Raw genomic sequence first — 17,155 nt, forward strand, 5'->3', positions numbered from 1 at the left:
TGTCGTAGAGCACAGGGAAAGTCTTGAAGATGCTCTAAAGATGGAATTGTTTTGAGTCATGAAAACACTAATAAACACTCCTACACGCTTGCAGTACTCGGGCTCGGTTGTTCTAAATAATTATAATTGCTTTAATTCGTCATATTTTGTGATGGCTTGTTCATTAAATCATGAGCTTCATGAAAGCTCCAGCTACTGAGTCGATCTGGTAGAAATAGTAAGATAGTATTTAGCTGTTTGCACAAAATTATGCAGCAATTATGACGAAACAGATTCATTCCGGATTCTGCTGATTACCATGGTAACCCACTTTGAAAATAGCAGTATAAGGCCACTTAGCATAAGAAAAACAGGGGTTTTATCCCTTATTAACTGATGCATACTATAGATTTTGATAAAGAAATCCTTAAAATGGAGGCACTTCCCTTTTTAATTGCAGTCGTGTTGTGAATCCTCCTAGGAGAAGGAGAAGAGCGATCTTGCTAGGAGAATCTCACTCGCAGAATAGCTAACCTTTCGCTTTGCATACCACGTGCTATATATTTTTGACTTTTCTGACTAACAGCAATTAGTAAGGGAGGACAAGTGGCTGTTACAGGCAGAATTCCCAGGTTAGCAAGGCAGCCTATTTTTAGGTGCATCTTGAAGGCACAGCTATTAAGTTCTATGCAGTGTTTCCTGTAGCTCCAGTTTATAGCTCTGGACTTGGAGAAACTTGAGCTGTGTGATCGATTGGGCTAAAAGGATCTCATGCAGATGTAATCTGTGAGGCTTTGACAACTCCAAGAGTTTAGAAATCGAGTATTGACTCTCAGAAATAAAGCTGACTTCAGTTGTTTTCAGATTAGCTGGTTTGGATTCACTTCGTGCCTGGATATATGGTGTATATATTTGTTTTACAGTGGTGTGCAGCTGTGAGTTTTTTGAAGGCAGTTTTCCCCAATTGTGTTCTCCAGAAGCTTTTGAATTAAAGCTGAGATTGGTTGATTGATTTATTAATTAGATTCTTCTTTCTCCAAAAACTGAAGTGCTGAAGTGTTAAGAAAAGCGTTCAACGTCGTAGCACTCACGGTAAAACTGAAAGACTTTCTCATCCTGTACATATTTTACTCCTCATTGGTGTAAAAATATGAACTTTCTGCAATGAGTCACTCCCCAGTGTCTCTGCAGAGGAAGGTATCAGGGCATCCTGCTAATGCCTTGCTGGCTTTTTGATTAAGAACATGAGCCTCGCCTATACAGACCCAACAGAGAATGATGTTACTGCAGGAGAGCTGCAGGGGGGGCAGCGCTGATGGGAAAGGCTGTGGCAGGGGCTTTGGGGGTGCCACCACAGAAGATGATGCAGAAAACCGTTCCCTTGCCCCACGGTGGATCCCAAGTCCCTGGGATGGAGAGGCAGGCAGGGAACGGGGAGAGGTTGGTAGCAGTGAACCTGTAAATAAACAAGGTTTTCATGCTGCAAAGCAACTAGAGTCTCCCCTGGCAAAAAAAAAAACAGCTGTAACAGATGTGGCTTTTCAAAAGTGTGGAAGTGATAGAAGTGTTAGTGCTGGGGATGGCCCATGGGCTAGAGGAGGGTGCGGGCAGCTGGGTCAGCCTGCGCCCTGGGAGGAAAGGAGCCTGAATACAGGAGAATTAAAATAGATGGTGAAAAATGTAATTGTTCTAGCAGGAGGAGAATGGGAAGGATATTATTTCACTGATGACTACAGAAGATGAATTTAGTGGGTGCATACTTGTGTCTTTTTATTTATCTGTTTGTTTGTGATCAGCGAAGCGTAACAGGAATGCGTTCTTTCTTCATGTCCTCCAATTATTTTACTTGCCAGTACGTTCACGAGCCGTACAGAGGGTGGGTTTATGCACGGTTCTGTTTGAGGCAGTGGATGCCCAGACAATGCTCAGAGAGGCTGAAATGTAGCTGTAGGAATACAATCTGTGAAGCCCTCGAAAATTCAATTTGCATCATGTCTCTAGGACTTGCTGCAGAACTGAAACTCAAGTTCAGGGTGTGTTTTCACTCTGGCTAAAACACTGATGTGGAAAGTGGTTTGTCTGTACTTCCCAACTTAACTGAAACCACATGGTGCTGCTGTTATGAAGAGATTCTTGAAATACTTTCCTCCTTTGGATTTGCTTAATGAAGGATACAGGGCACAAAGCTGTTTTTCCCACGATACACTTAGTGTGGTGCCATTTCCTCATTCTGTAAGGTTATTTTAAGTGATTTGTATTGCTTTGTAATAGCAGAAGCGAGTTAGCAATTTAGTGTTCTCGCAAAGACTACAGCTTTTAATTTTTTGGGTTACTGGACCAAATCCAGCCTAGGCTGGTAAGTGTGTTTGTCTTGCTCACACATGTTTCAGTGGCTTATCAGAAATGCTGAAAATCAGAGCCTGGGTCTCTAGAGCTGGTAACTACTGCACCTACCATTAACTGACACGTGTCTCAGGCGTCGGACTTCAAGTCTCAGCAGAGACCAAAGACGGTTCATGTGAAACAAAACAACAGCACTGCACACATGAAGTATACCTGTGCCACAAATGGCCATAATGGGTTTATTCCACTCATTAAATGTATTTAAGGGGCTTATGAATGGGTTGCCTGTACTGTAAATCACCTTTGAGAGTGATTTTGGCATCTCACAATACTTTTGGGCTGTTTGTTTGTGGTTGGCAAACTATGCCTGTGAGTCTTGCTACAACAAAAGCTTTTTATGGAAATAGCTTCTCAGTTTCTTCAAATTGATGGTTTAGTCTGCATTATGGACATTAGAAAGAGGGGAAAAAAAATATTTGGGAGCTAATGTCTGTTAATGCTCATAAGGGACAGGAAAAATTGTCTACAGGTAGAAGGAATATTCTCTTTACCCCAACATCACTGCTCATTTAAGATAAAGGCATTCAAACATCTGTTTTACAATCTGCATAGAATTAAAGACATTTGGTATTTTAAGAAAATGTTCTCATGAATGTATCAGACCCATCAAGCTTCACCTAATGAGTTAGATATTCACAGTTCAGAGCGTAATTTGGCTCGCTGCTATTCCTTTCTCACCTACGCCCTTACCACCTACTTTCCCACCCCCAAGATTTAGGTGGGTTCTTCAAAAGATGAATAAAACCAAATTAGCTGCACCAAGAAGAATTCAGGGCTTTCAAATCCAGTGGGGAGAGCAGGCATGCGTGTGTGTGGGAAGGAATGAGTCCACTGACAAAAGAAGCTATTAAATCTTTAATGTTTGCTTTCTGCTACTATGAAAAGTCTTGAAGACATTTAATAAAAAGTCTTTTGTTACTTATTTTTTCCCCTGACTAAGTCTGTAAGGCTGCTATACTGAACTCAGGTGAAATTCCTCAGCTGTAAGATGCTGCCTGTTAACACCTGCTTGAAGGACCATTCCCTGCTCTGGAAGTGGTGGTGGTTGGCTATATTGCTGTTGGAATCTATGCCTGCACAGAATTTGAGTTATTACATATTTTTAACGCTGCTTCCTGTACATCTGCAAAGCAATTACATCTTATTACCTCCAACAAGTCATAGCAGTGCCTCCCCCATGCAGTGAGGAGATGCAGAAATGACACACCCTCAAAGAGGGAAGCAAGACTGGTGTGTGTCTTCCCGGGATGGGGATGTCTCCAGGCAGCCAGCAAAAGTGGAAGCAGCAACGAGTTATTATGAGGAGTAGCTGCGGAGGGGTTTATGAAGACCCAACTGTTCTGGAATAGCAATACAGAAATGCAAGGAGCATCACACACAAAGGTGGCGGAAGAAGCAGGAAGATGCTGATTCAGTATTCTCTCATCATCTATTTGTTGCTTTTGTGCTCAAAGCCACGCAGTGCTTCAGCCTCTGTTTCAAGCAATTCCCCTCTCTGATTAATCACCGCCGTAAGCCGTGAGCCCTTCTACATCTTTCCGTTAGGCAGGATGAGTGCTATTTATTTATTTTTCACAGTGGACTTTTCCCGCTTCATTTTCTTGTAATGCGCACCATGTGTTGTCTTCGAATTTCAGTTACTCCACAGATATTTAGTGATATCTGCTCTGTGTTTTTTGGTCAGGGATGATAGTTTCATCCTTCCCTATCACTTCTCCCTGCCTCCGGTACTTCGGTGGTGCCCTGCTTCCATCCCACCCAGAGCTAGGCTGGAACCCCTAGGCTGAATTCTGATGCAGACTGAGTGGGAAGCAACAGGAGTTGAGCTTGAGCTGGCGAGATGTGTTGTATCATTGGGAAGGGGGTGAAGCAGTGTGTGGAACTGAGGTGAGCACGGAGGTCCCTTCACCTGGACTGCCCACCTTCCCGTGTGATAGACAAGATCGAGTCGAGAGCTGGTAGGAGTTGATGGAGAGGAGTCATCACTAATGACTGTGAATCTTCCAGCAGAACAGCATTTTCTGAGCAACACAATTGGTCTGAAATGGGTGACCAGAAAGACCAGTGGGTTTTGCTGGATGCAAGACAGGGTAGCTTTTCGGTGGGCTACTCCTGAGGCAGGTATCTGAGGATACTTTCGGGCCATGTGTAGACTTGTAATTGTCGCTGTGGCCTGTGTTGCATCATGGTCCCCAGATGTCCAGGTGAAAAGTGGTGGGACTGAGTGATGGCTGGTGTGCCTGGGAAGTGGAGCAGCTAGGGAGGAAGGGACAGGGCAGCTGGTGATGCCTGGGTGGATTTCATTTTGATGGAAAGTTGACCCGAGGGTCAGAAACACTGCAGGGACCAGGAACTGGGAAGCGCTTCCTTGTCCTGTAGAACAGCCACAGTCCCGGAGCTTCCTCAGGAGGACTACTCTGCGGCTTGGGACTTGGTGCTGCACCCTTCCACCACAGTCCAAGTTTGCCCCAAGCCTGGGGACTCTGGAGGCTCCACGGGTCAGGGACCGGGTGTTGGCCCACACCATGGCTGCCCTGGGTGGACCTCAGGTCTGGGAGCACTGTCTCTGGGAACTGGAGACCTTGGGAGTCCAGACCTGCACCCAATAAAACTGGTGGGCTTTTCACTTTCTGAGTAAAAACCTCTCGTTAGAATCTTGAAATCTTGCTGTTTGTTGGCCAGCCACTGTCATACTACCTGTCAGGATGGAAGACTAATTGAAAGGGATCTTGGCAGGTTATAAATGTGGGCAGAAAATAAAATGCTAATCGGCTGCAAAAATACAGTCTGAAGGAGAGTAATCTTGAGCGTACGTTGAACAGATGGATGGTGAGAAAAACAAGGCCAGAAGTCGTCTCACAAAGGTGAGCACAAAACAGGCATTATGTTTCTTAGAAACATGTCTTTTGTTAAAGCATGGAAGTGCCATTTTAAGGCTCTGAATCTGGTCTCTCTATTCAAATAATTAGAGAAATAGAGCAAGTTTCAGTGGCATTTTTACTAGTGAACTGCCTGTGGTATATTAAGGGAATAACTGTCTCCAGTAACCTTTGCTCGGGTACTTTGAAGTGAATGAGGGCAACTGTTCCCAAAAATCAGAGGATAAAAATCTCTGAGCTGAGCTCCGTAACGGTTGCTGTCAGCTGCATTTTAATGGTGAGGGTGATTAACCTCTGGAGCAAAGGGAGCCTGTGGACTGTCCTTTTCTTGATGTCTCAAATTGAGACCAAATGCCATCCTGGGAACTTCTATTCACCTACTATAAATTACTTTTCCTAACACAAATTTGTAGGTCTTGGTTAAGGACTGTGGTGTGTAGGTGAAATTCTTTGGTCTGCGACTTAGAGGAGGTTAAACTCGATCACTATCTGCTCTGAGCTTCAGAGCGAGTCCTCCCTGGCTCCCCAGGTGAGCCAGCCCTCGAGTACAGCAGCGTACCACTGCGGCTCGTTTTGTGGCCGTGGGTCCAGATTCACGCTCCGTATGGGAAGGAGCTGTGGTCAGTGCTGCGCTTCCAAGGAGAATTTGAATGATAAAACAGGGTTTTTTTCCCTCCAGATTTGCTCCGTGTCCAGCCAGTTCTACCTCAGTCCAGGTGAACAGAAGTGATTTCGGAGTATCCCAGTACCAGCTAGGTTTGAAAAGCCATCCTAAAACCAGGGGTTGCCAAGGGCCAAATTTCTGACTGTGTAAGTCACACTGGAGATGGATGAAATCTCCTTGTACACACACTCCATCTGCAGATCACCACTCAGTAATCTTATGCTGCTATTTTTATTCTACTGAACCGAGAGGTGGCAGCAATATTCACTACTAAGACATTTGATATGTTCTACTGTAGTTTAATGTTTAATAGCACCAATGAGGGTTCAAGTCATAATTTTATTTGTAGTCTGAACTGGAATAAAACCAGTCTTTCATCATTGCACCAGTGCAGCTGAAAATAATGCTTAGAAGCTTCTGATCTCAACCTAAAAGGTTGGGTTACCTTTGGCTGCACAGGGGTCAGTGATGTAGAAAGTAGTAACTACCATATTTGAACTGAGTGAATATGAGTCTAATCTAGTATTCTGCCCATCACAGCAGCTAATGGCAGATATTTTTGGAGAATAAAATGCAGCAGAAAACACGTATAGAATAAGCTGTCAACAAGATTAGGTCTCTTCCTAAGCCTGTCCCTGCCAAGGGATCGAATCTGAAAGCAAAGCTTGCATATACCCCTTCAAATTTTGCTAAGCAGAACGTGTAGAGCTACAGTAGTTGTAGTATTCAAATAAACATCCAATCCTTCTTTTAAGGATAAGCTTACTAGGTTTTGATTCCATTGTTTATTTTAGTAGAGTCTGGAGTTTTTCTACAGTTTGGATAAATAGGTCCTTTTATAAATTTTTGTTTTTATCACCTTTTAATTCTGTGCTCTCTCATCTGGATATTGAATTAAATTCTGAGAACATGGGGTTCCAACCTGCTTCTCTATAGCTCATAATGATTATAGGCAGGGATGGCAGAGCTGCCATTATTTATTATGCTCAACACTTCCAAATGTGATGTTCTGTTTTCTGCTTGCAACTCTGTCAAGCTTAGCTGTTTGAGCTGAATTTTTCCATGCTTGCTCTCCAATGACTTCATATGAGAACACTGCTATTGTAACGGACCATCCTTTTTTTTTTGGACCATAGCAAATATTAGACCCTAACTATTGATCCTTCTCCATTTATTCCTACTTTTTGTTTCCTGTCTCATAGGCAGTTTTAGATCTAGAACAGAACTTTCTTCTCAGCAGTCTATTTAGGGTTTGGGTTTTTTTAAGTAGTCTCTGTAAAGATGTTGTCAAAGGCTGGAATAAACTAATCATTCTGTTCTTTTTTTATGCATGACTGCAGGGTTTGAGAGATTAGGGAAAATCCACGTCTAACAACTGCATGAAAGAGTCAGAGGAAAAAAATATTAATATTTGTATAAGTGTTCAAAGCATCAGAAATTACCTGCTCTCATTGAGCTTCTGAACTATACCTGAGCTTTCACACAACTACATCCTAACATCATCTGCTTTGGTGCATCATTTCAAACTGGGAATTTACCCCCAGGTTCAAACACCTTTGCCTAAAAGCTGAGAAATAGGTTCTACTCTATTGTAGTAGCTCCTCAAGCACCAAACCCCTCTTACACATAGGTTTGTTTTTTCATACCTGCAGCGTGAAGATGGGCTCTGCTGCTGCAAGGATTTTTATAATTATGATTGTTCTCTTTTGTAAGGAAAAGGCAGAAGGTATTTTTAGTCACTTCTAACTGCCTCAGATTTGTAAAAGGACTCATACAGTGCTGCTGGCATGTGGAGTATTTTGAGATGCTGAATGAATTCAGTGAGAATTGCAGGTGTTTATCGCCCTGAGCAGAGCACAGATGACTCAATCAATTCATCCCAGATTCCCAGCCGACTTTGCTAGAGGATGGTGGTGCCCGGGGATCCCTGAACTCTCGTCCTGTCCCCAATCACCGTCGTACCTGGATCTGCTGGTGCAGACCCCACCTGGCGTGAGGTCTCCCTGCAGCAAGGGCAGACTGTGGAAGGAAGAGGGGTGATGTTTTCATTGCTCAGTGTCTGGTGTGAGCCATCGTACCTCGCACAAAGCTAGTCAAGTTGGCAAACTTGCCTAAGGCTCTTGGTCCTCCTCCTGGAAACGGTGCCATTTGTTCCCTTCAAGGAGGAGGAAGCATTCCCAAAGGAACGGAGTGAACCTCTCAGATGGAGACTTGTTAAAAATGTGTTTTAGGATTCTTTTACTGGCTTACCTTTTCCAGGAGAGTCCCATCCTGATGATGAGGAGTGATCATTTTCAGGATTTTTTACACAGATTTTTTCATTGTGCTTCTGGATGGTGAGATACCACAAAGTCATTGTTTCATCAGGTAGATAAGAAAAGGTCTCCCAGAGACTTTACAGGCAAGAACTCAATTTACTCAAATATGCAAATCCTTAAATCTTTGTTTTTCTCAACTCAGTTTCCAACTATCCTGGCTAAATATTTAAAGAAATCAGGTTGGATAAGTGCTTCCTCATTCATTGATCTGTTGTTTCTGGATCGCTTTCTCCACTTGGACGGGTGTCATGGAAATCTACTGAAATGAACTGAAGAGTTAGTTTCCTATAGTCCCTTGCCACAAAATCTGAAGTGCTGTGTTGCAGTATATGGTAATTGGATTATAAAGCATATGAAAAGGCAATAAAATCAACAGGCTAATCAAGCCATCTCTGTAAAATCTCAAGGAGAAGCAGCAAACTATAGATAAGTTTGTGTCACATTTGTCTCGTTTTATTTATTTCTTCTTTTAACCTCTTAACAACAAATTCTTCTTAGCACTAGGGCTTCAAAACTCTTAGTCTGACTCCTTTTAAGACACCCTCCTGTGGCCTAGTCTAAGTTACCTTAAATACAAAACAGAAACTGCAGTTTTACTAGTTTATCTAAAGAAAAAAAAAAATCTCCAGTGAGATCATGTTTTTTACAGAAGCTGTCGTTTCATTTTAGCTAGCAGGGTCATCTTTGTCCAGCTCCAACCGCTCAGTCAAGGCTTTGTTTTCTCTAAAGAACTATTACCTGATAGTTGTAATTTATCACAAATATATTTCAAGTAACCTTTTTATGAATATTTTCTGATAAAACTACAAATATTATGTATCTGGGAAATGAACACCAACTGGGAGCTTTCTGGGCTGTAGGTCTTTTACGAGACTGGAAAACCTTGGCTGCTTATTGCTCTGTAGCCTCTGTGACTGGCTCCATCTCAGAGGTTTGGGATTTTGATGAACTCACTCTAGGATAGCAGCATGTTACTGCCACCAGCTAATATACTCTCTTGTTATAATGAGTATTAGATGATGTTGAAGAGCTGGAGATGATCCATATGCAGAGTGTATAACATCAAACAAACAGCGGTGGCTGGCTGTGATGTAGCTGGTGTTGCCAGTCACCATGACTTGCAGTGCTCCTCCCCCCGTTACGGGCTCCCCACAACTTTGCTTTTATCAGCCCTGGGTGGAGGATTGTTGCTCCCGTGTGTGTGTCTGTGTGTGTTTCAGTCCTGATGAGGCTTTCTAGAATGCAGCAGTGAATTTCACGACTTGGGTAAAACAGCACCAGCTTCCCATAAACTTTGTAATTGGCTTTTATTGATGGTTTCCCATCATTTCATCAGTTGCAGTCTAAAGTGGTACACAGCAACACTCAGCATCAGCACTTATGGCTGTTAAGGAGATTGATTAACATTCATAATAAAAGAAGAGGAGCTTAAAATAAGGAATAAACCAAATGCTTAATCCTTTGGCCCAGATGTTTTTCGGCACGGAAGATAAAAATGCATATCTTCTCTAAAAACAGAACCCCCCCTATCTTCCTTCCAGCACTGACCTACGGCGCAGTTCCAGCCCTAAAACCTCTCTGTCTTTTCGGGTTGGTACCTGTAGTGTGACTCGGTATTTTGGACCTTTGGGCAGTAGCAGCTGGGTGGATGCTGAGAGCTGCTGATCGCTGGGAGTTCTGCTGGAGGGAGATCTCTGTGTTCAGTGGCTGTGAATATCACCGTGACTGCTCAGCTGCCCACGAATCAGCGTAGGTTCGACTTCATTTCAAGTTCCAAGCCTTTCAAAGGGAGACCCATGTTAATGCAGTGGTATGGCTATGGGCTACGTCTTGCAACATTTTGCAGGTAGTTTTGGATTTGCTTCGCTCAGTACTGTGCACCAGTGGAAGCCACAATTAGAGTTGGCTTGAGTTATTAAAACCTCAGAGCACATTCATATCTGCCTCAGGAGGTGGAGATAATCTACTCTTTTTTAATGAAAAACACTCTGGAAGGCCGTAGCTATGGTTCCGAGTTCCCCACAGCTCAGCTCCTTGCAAATCTCCATAGTGCCTCCAGGAAAGAGAAATTTCACAACTAGTTAAATATAGAGGATACCTACAAATGTAGCCCAGTTACCTCTCTCATTGTAGGTGCTTTAAACCAAGAGAAAGTGACAAAGAAGTCTTCACACTCTCTTTAATTATAGCAGCCTTTATGTAACAGTGTCAGATAAATGTGTTTTAGAATAGGTGGCACCTCACTTCCTCCAGAACTGTCAAATTAGACCCTACCAGACTAATTTATTACTTGAAATTCAGAGAATTAAAGCACGCCATCCAGTAATCTCTCTGAATAAAACCTTTAAATGCGCAGAATCCTCTGTGCCATGACATACCCCAAACAGCACAATACTTCTTCCTTTTGAAATATAAATACATACCCAATCATCTGATGGCTTTGAGGACAGGCAAACACCACAGATGTCATCCAGTTCTCATTGCTCATGAGATGCTGGAAAACAGAGTTAGTGGGGATCTCAAGAGGTGATCTTATTCGTACCTCCACCCCGAGGCAGAAGCTGTTGTTACTGAACCAGATGCTTATCTAATCTATATTATAAAACAGAGGAGGGCAGAGAGAGAAATAAATTGCTTTAGAGGGAGAAGGGGTAAGCAATTGGGCTATGCCAAATAACTTAGAAGAGTGAGGAACTGGACTCCTTCCAACTGATGGAAGCAAGTTCTGCCTGAGGTGGATTGCTGGAGAATGCTGACGGTCCTTTTCCTTCATATTAATGAAATAGATACTTGGGCTGCTTTGCTGATTTCAACAAGAGCAGCATTATATGGGGGGTGGGGGGTGTCTTCAACAGGTCCCAGAATTCAGGCAATAGAAGATCAAACCCAACGCTTACAATTCATATGAAGTACGCTGATGAAGCCTGTGGCTTTGGGAGTCTTCTGTGTGCTTAAAACTGCTCGAAGGAGTGGGTTCGTATCCAAATGTGCTATTAATGTAATCACTAATGCTTTTTGTTAATATGCCCTTGCCTGCTGCAGGGACACTGTCTCATTACCCCTCAGTAATGTGACGAGTCCGGGATCGTAACCTTATTGTCAGAGCAGGAAGAGGCCATAAAGAACTTCTGAGCTTCTTCACTGAGTTGGTGTCTGTTTTTTTGCTGCTTCAGGGTTAATATCCCTGCCGATCCTTCTCTCCTCCCCAGCAGCAGGAAAAGAGGCATCGAGGCCTGCAGCCCTGCTGCACGACTCGCAGTGAGTTAGTAACAGCAAAATCCCAGGTGGAAGTGAAATTTGTTAAAGTACAAAAAAGAGAGAACTTGCTGACTTACATTCTGGCTTTGCGCACTGCAGTGCTGAGGCATTTACTTGACTTGGCAATCTAGTTACTGCGCATTTATTCAAAGAGCACTTTAGTGTGTTTATGCAAATAGTTCATTGCTACGACTCCTGAAAGAACCATGCAAGTGCTGTCATTTGATTGTGTAATCATTAGATTGGGCTTTAAATAAAATTTCCTGTGGTTCTGTACAAAATTCATGCCCTGGGAAAAAACAGTATTCCCACATTTGGATAGCTCATAAATGACTAAATAATTGCTATTCAGGAATATATGGATGCATGTCTCAGAGAGACTTCCTTTGTGCTTCAGAAAGAGTTGACTTTAATAAAAAAGCAGAATATGGATAATCTCTAGTGGGATTGGAGTATTTGGAGGAAGCCAAGTATTTCAGAGGTTCAGAGGGATGCTCAAAATATTCTGACTTCCAATCCCTTCTCTTACCCCACCCTCCAATAGGGTGCAATAGAGTCTTTAATGTTAATGCTGGCTCAAAATGCCAGGGTCAGCTTAATTATCATTGAGCCCAGTGTCTTATGTGGCCCCTAACTTGAGGAGAAATTATTTCTTCGGACTCATTCCTGGGTTTCCTTGTGTGGTTCCCATTTCCGCTCAGGAAGAGTTTTTGAGAGGTGGTAGTTGAGAGCAAGTATAGTTAAATCACTGTTACTTACTCTTGTTTTATGCAGAATTTCTGTATATTACATTTACTCGAGGCCAGAAAAAAAATGTGTTAGTCTGTGTTACATCCCCAGTGACTTACCAGTCATTAGAGGTCTTAGAAAACGCATTTCAAATGCTAATATTATCTTAGTTAGCCCCATTGAAACAGCAGCTATGGGTAGTGCTGCCTTAAGGCACATGTTTGCAGGATCATTCTCCAAGCCCAAGATTGAAAGGAAGCACAGAAAACCAGCTTCCTCCACGTACCAGGTGTGAGACCAGAGACTTTGAGGCAGTTGTGTACACATCTGGTACACATCTGTACCTTCGGGTTGTGCCCAGAGACTCCGGGGTTCCCTGAACAGCCCTGCTTGTGAAGCAAGGGTTGCTGTTAATGAGGAATGAAGTAATTGCATCTCTTCAGGAGATCACTTTCACTTCAGCTGCCGCTGAGTGTGGGAAGGGAACGAGACTGGCTTGGCTTCCTCTCTGAGCTGTTGTTTCCCATTCTGCTCCGTGTCCAACACGCTTTTTGGGCAAGTCTGTCCTCTTAACTTCAGACTTCTTATGAAGCCTGTAAAAAGTCCTGAGAAGGAGGAGGCTTCTAATTACCCAGCAATAGCAATTCATGGCCCTTAAGGTGATTCCAAATGACCCCTTTGTTGTTAAGCCCCGTGAACTCACGTTACGCGTCTTCATGATGGGACAGCCTGGGTTTTGGGCAGAGGCGTTGGGTAGGTCCTCCAGAAATGGGATTGTTTTGTGGTCTTTGTTTACATCTCCTTCAAAATCTCCCATGCCCTTGGGAACATGTGGAGTTGTGGGCTGAGATCAAAGGACAACATACGCTCCCTTCATACAATATTGCAGTAAATCCATGTGAGAGCTACTTCTGATGTCAGTCCTGCCGACATCATCAGAGGATGGCCATCCTCGGTGAGGAATATCCCACGTGCTTATTCAGATTGCAGTGCACCATGATTAAATCCTAGTAACAGCAGAGGCTGGACTGCTTAAAAATGCCTAGTTACCAGTCTTTGAAGATTAATATCATAAACAAATGACACAAATAAAACGTATAATGCAGCAACTCGCACCATTTAAAAAAAAAAAAAAAAAAGTCTTTTAAAGGATTAGATCTTAAAAAGACTCAATTCAGCTCACTTACCCATCACATGTTTTCACCGGGTCTCTCACAGCTATGCATGTGTGCATGCACACTGATGGGTTTTGGGACGCTCGTTGCTTTATTGTTAGCCAAGTGCAGACTGCAGATGACAGGTACAAGTCTTTCTCTGTGGCCTGAGGCAGTGGAATTCACTGCCTAACAATATCAGATCATCTGTATTCTCTTTTGGAAACCGGCCAGGGATGATTTTGATCTCTCAAACCCTTCAGTTAATGCATGACCCTCATCTTTTATTGTAGTGGATTTGAACCACTCCTTGGAAAGCTCACCTAAAAAAGATGAAGCTTTTATCTGCCTCTCCTACTGTAGTCTTTCCATTTTGCCTGTGCCAAGCTATTCTGTAGGTTGAAACCAAAGAGATTTGACTTTCTGGAAGCTGACAGAGATGACCACCCATATATCCAGCGTAACAAGGTGTCTCAGTGTAAAATACAACATGCTTTTACTGAGTAATGTGTCACACTCTCTGTATAGAGATACCTGCATTCCAGGTAATGGTGGAATAGTGATGGCTTGTCACTAGGTTCCTCGAGCCCCTACCCTAGCGAAACAGCCTAAGCACAGTGTTTTAGGCACCTAAGTTAAATGCTAGATGTAGGTTGTGTGACTGTCCCTTATGTTTAGATCTTTTTCAAGTACAATCCCTATTTAATGAGCTGTGTGTGTTTTTATAGCATCTTTCAGGAACCTTTCAAGTTGAGTCACTAAATATATATTTTTAATAACCTCTGTGTCTTAAAAGGACAGTGTGACATCAAGATCATAGAATAGCAGGTTGGAAGGGACCTCAAGGATGAGCTGGTCCAACCCTGCTTGGCAAAAGCCCGGTCTAGCCAAGCTGGTCCAGTTCCCTCTCCAGCCAGATCTTAAAAGTGTCCGATACCGGGGAATCCACCGCTTCCCTGGGGGGATTATTCCAGTGGCTGATTGTTCCCAGTGTGAAAAATGTTCCTCTTGTGCCCAGTCGGAATCTCCCCAGGAGTAACATGTACCTGTTACCCCTCGTCTTCTCCATGGGACTCCTTGTACAAAGGGAGTCTCCATCTTCTCTGTAGCCACCCCTCAAATACTGGAACGTGGTGCTAAGGCCTCCCCTCAGCCTTCTCTCCTCAAGGCTGAACAACCCCAGATCTCTCAGCCTCTCCTCACATGGCAAGCTGCCCAGTCCCTAGACCATTTCTGTGGCCCTCCTCTGGACTCTCTCCAGCCTGTAAGAGAGGGTTTGTACATTCCAAAAATGTAATAATGTGTTCTGGAGGTGCCTGTGTTCTGTACATTCCAAAAATGTAAGTACTGGAAATCAAATAGTGATTCCCCTGACTTCTAAATTAAATTATTTCATTACAAATTTATGTGAAGTTCAGACATATTTTTTTTCTTCTTGTGATTTCATGGCCTTTTTTTGTTTTGAGCTGACAAATGATTCTGATGTTGCACTTAGAAATTCCTCCTCGTTTTAATTTTTAATAATCTCCCAACAACAATGTATTTATTTCTTCAAATTTGTAACATCACAGATCTTCAAGGTGGGGAGGGGAAGGGACCTGCTCCATAGCCCAGGCCCTAAAAATTGATCCATTAACTCATATATAGGGAGTTTAATAAGAATTTTAAGGACAATATTAGAAGCTGAAATCCCCCTCCATCTGAACAGCCTTGGTCAAACGACCACATGCCCCAAAACATCCTGGCTGTGTTCTCCAGCCCCAGAGTAACTGGAAGGCTAACCCCTAGGAGGAGGAGGAGCCGCTGCTCAGTCTCTGGGGCTGTTCCACACATGGTCGAGATGGCCGGGAAGGAGCAAGTTAGCATCAGTCTTAGAAGTAGTTTCTGTCACCTGAACCACGGTTCCACCAGTAGCAGCTTGACAGAAGAGCTGTCTTGTTTGAAACAGACCACTGAAAAGCCATCAGAGATTCATTATTTAATTAACTACTCGCTGTGTTTGTTGGTTTAACATTGACAACGAGCTCATTGCATGGGGCTAGAGATGAAGTTGCCGTTCCTTGGAAGGTCTTGTAGACTGAGGGCTCAATCCTGAAAAACACTTCAAGAGACCTAAACTTTAATCATGAGATTCTTCTCTTGATCATCGGTGGGACTGTGCTTCCTCTATACGTGGGGACATAAGCTCTTGCAAACCAGGAGGTTATGCGGACAGACGCAAAGAACGCATGGAGGGCGTAGAAAACTTAGTAACTTGGAAATAAGACTTACCATGGTTTTGGGGACAGTTTGATGAAATTTGTAAGGAATTGTGAATATGGGGAGAATAACACCTTTGGCTTTGCTTCAGAGGGCCGTTGGACACTTCCCAAGTGGTTAGTGGTAACTCTGAAGAACTAAATTAAGCCTTTGGAAGGAATAGTAGATGAAGCAAATGAGAAAGACAAGTAGGAAGTGTTTGTGAACAGAGAGATGTTGGATCAGATCGCACCGAAGATGAGATTTAAAATAATTGTTTTAATAAGAATAGGAAGAAAATTGTAAATGGTTTCCCTGTGATTATTTTTTTATTATTTATTTACTTTTTTACCACGTCGGGCTATTCTCTAGCGTTACACTTCCCCACTGCAAATTCTGACGTTCTGGGAAGGAGAAACACTCAGCGTATGAGGTGGGAAATCAAAGAGACGTGGAGGTGAAGGGCTGGCTTTGCCGTTTCCTCGCTGTGTGACTGACGCCGTCAGCGAGTTCCCTTCTCTGGACGTGGTTTCTTCACCTTTGCCTCCCTCCTTGGCCTTTTGTGAGGTAACAGCGCGTGTGTGTGCGTGCGGCTGATGCTCTGCAGACACAGTTATTGGAAATGAGAGGTGGAAACTTCGGTAGGACCCGTTTTAGAATTTTGTTTCTTATTGTAGTTGTAAATAAGGCCCAAACTTTTGTTCTTTTGTTCTAAGTGTTTGGTTTGCTTGTTTCCGGACCGGGGTGTGTGTGTGTGTTTCTCCTCAGAAACGAACCGCTGTTCTCTGGGATTTTGAAGAAGTGAGGCTGTGGGGAAGAAGGGAAAAAAAAATAAAGAAGTGTCCCCGTTATTTGCTTCCCGTCGCCTCCTTCCCGGGCAAGCCGGCGAGAGGCGGCTGCCGTTAGTTTGTCAGGGCCGCGGCCGGGCGCCGTGAGGTGGTTGCCGAGGCGGTGGCGCTAGCGGCGCGTCTCAGCCAATGGTAGCGCGGCGGCGGCGCGTCTCAGCCAATGGTAGCGCGGCGGCGGCGCGGCGCAGCCAATGGGGAGCGGCGGCGCGGGGAGCGGGCCGTGGCGGGCGGGAAGGCGGCGGGAAGGCGGGAGGGGGGGGCGGCGGGGGCACCTGCGGCGGCGGTGGGCGCGGGAGGCGGCGCCGCGCGGCTGGGGCGTCCGCAGCGCTGGGAGGGCAGGCTCGGCCCCGCCGCCGCACAGGCCTCCGCCGCCGCTCCGGCACCCCCCCGCCCCTTTCCCCTCCCCCGCGGCGCCTCGCAGCGCCGGTTCCGCACCGAGAGAGGCGCCCGGCGTCAGCGGACCTCCATGTACGACAATTTGTACCTGCATGGATTTGAAGACTCGGAGGCGGTGAGTGAGGAGTGGGGGGGGACACACACACGCAAACCCACACCCCCCTCAGGCTTTGTTACCGGAGGTGGCGTGTGCCGGTGGGAGACACCCGAAATGCTCCTCCGTTACATAATTGCGGGGGGGAGCGGCAATATTTCGGGGTCCCGGCAGCGCTTGCCGTCGGTTCCCCCA

General features: G+C 44.4%; 1 protein-coding gene across 5 annotated transcripts in view; it reads left to right on the forward strand.

Moving 5' to 3' along the window:
• CACNB4 (calcium voltage-gated channel auxiliary subunit beta 4) overlaps positions 1-17,155 on the forward strand; it is a 107,668-nt gene that overhangs the window by 25,004 nt on the left and 65,509 nt on the right. Inside the window, exon 1 of one of the 5 annotated variants that reach the window (XM_074911314.1) lies at positions 16,804-16,981. The exons of the other annotated variants lie outside the window; for them this stretch is intronic. Coding sequence (XP_074767415.1) covers positions 16,937-16,981 — 45 coding nt within the window. The 5' untranslated portion in view covers positions 16,804-16,936. Of the gene's footprint in view, positions 1-16,803; positions 16,982-17,155 lie in introns of those variants that run through there. 5 annotated transcript variants of the gene reach the window in all.

Source organism: Athene noctua, chromosome 7, assembly GCF_965140245.1.
Source record: "Athene noctua chromosome 7, bAthNoc1.hap1.1, whole genome shotgun sequence".
NCBI lineage: Eukaryota > Metazoa > Chordata > Aves > Strigiformes > Strigidae > Athene > Athene noctua.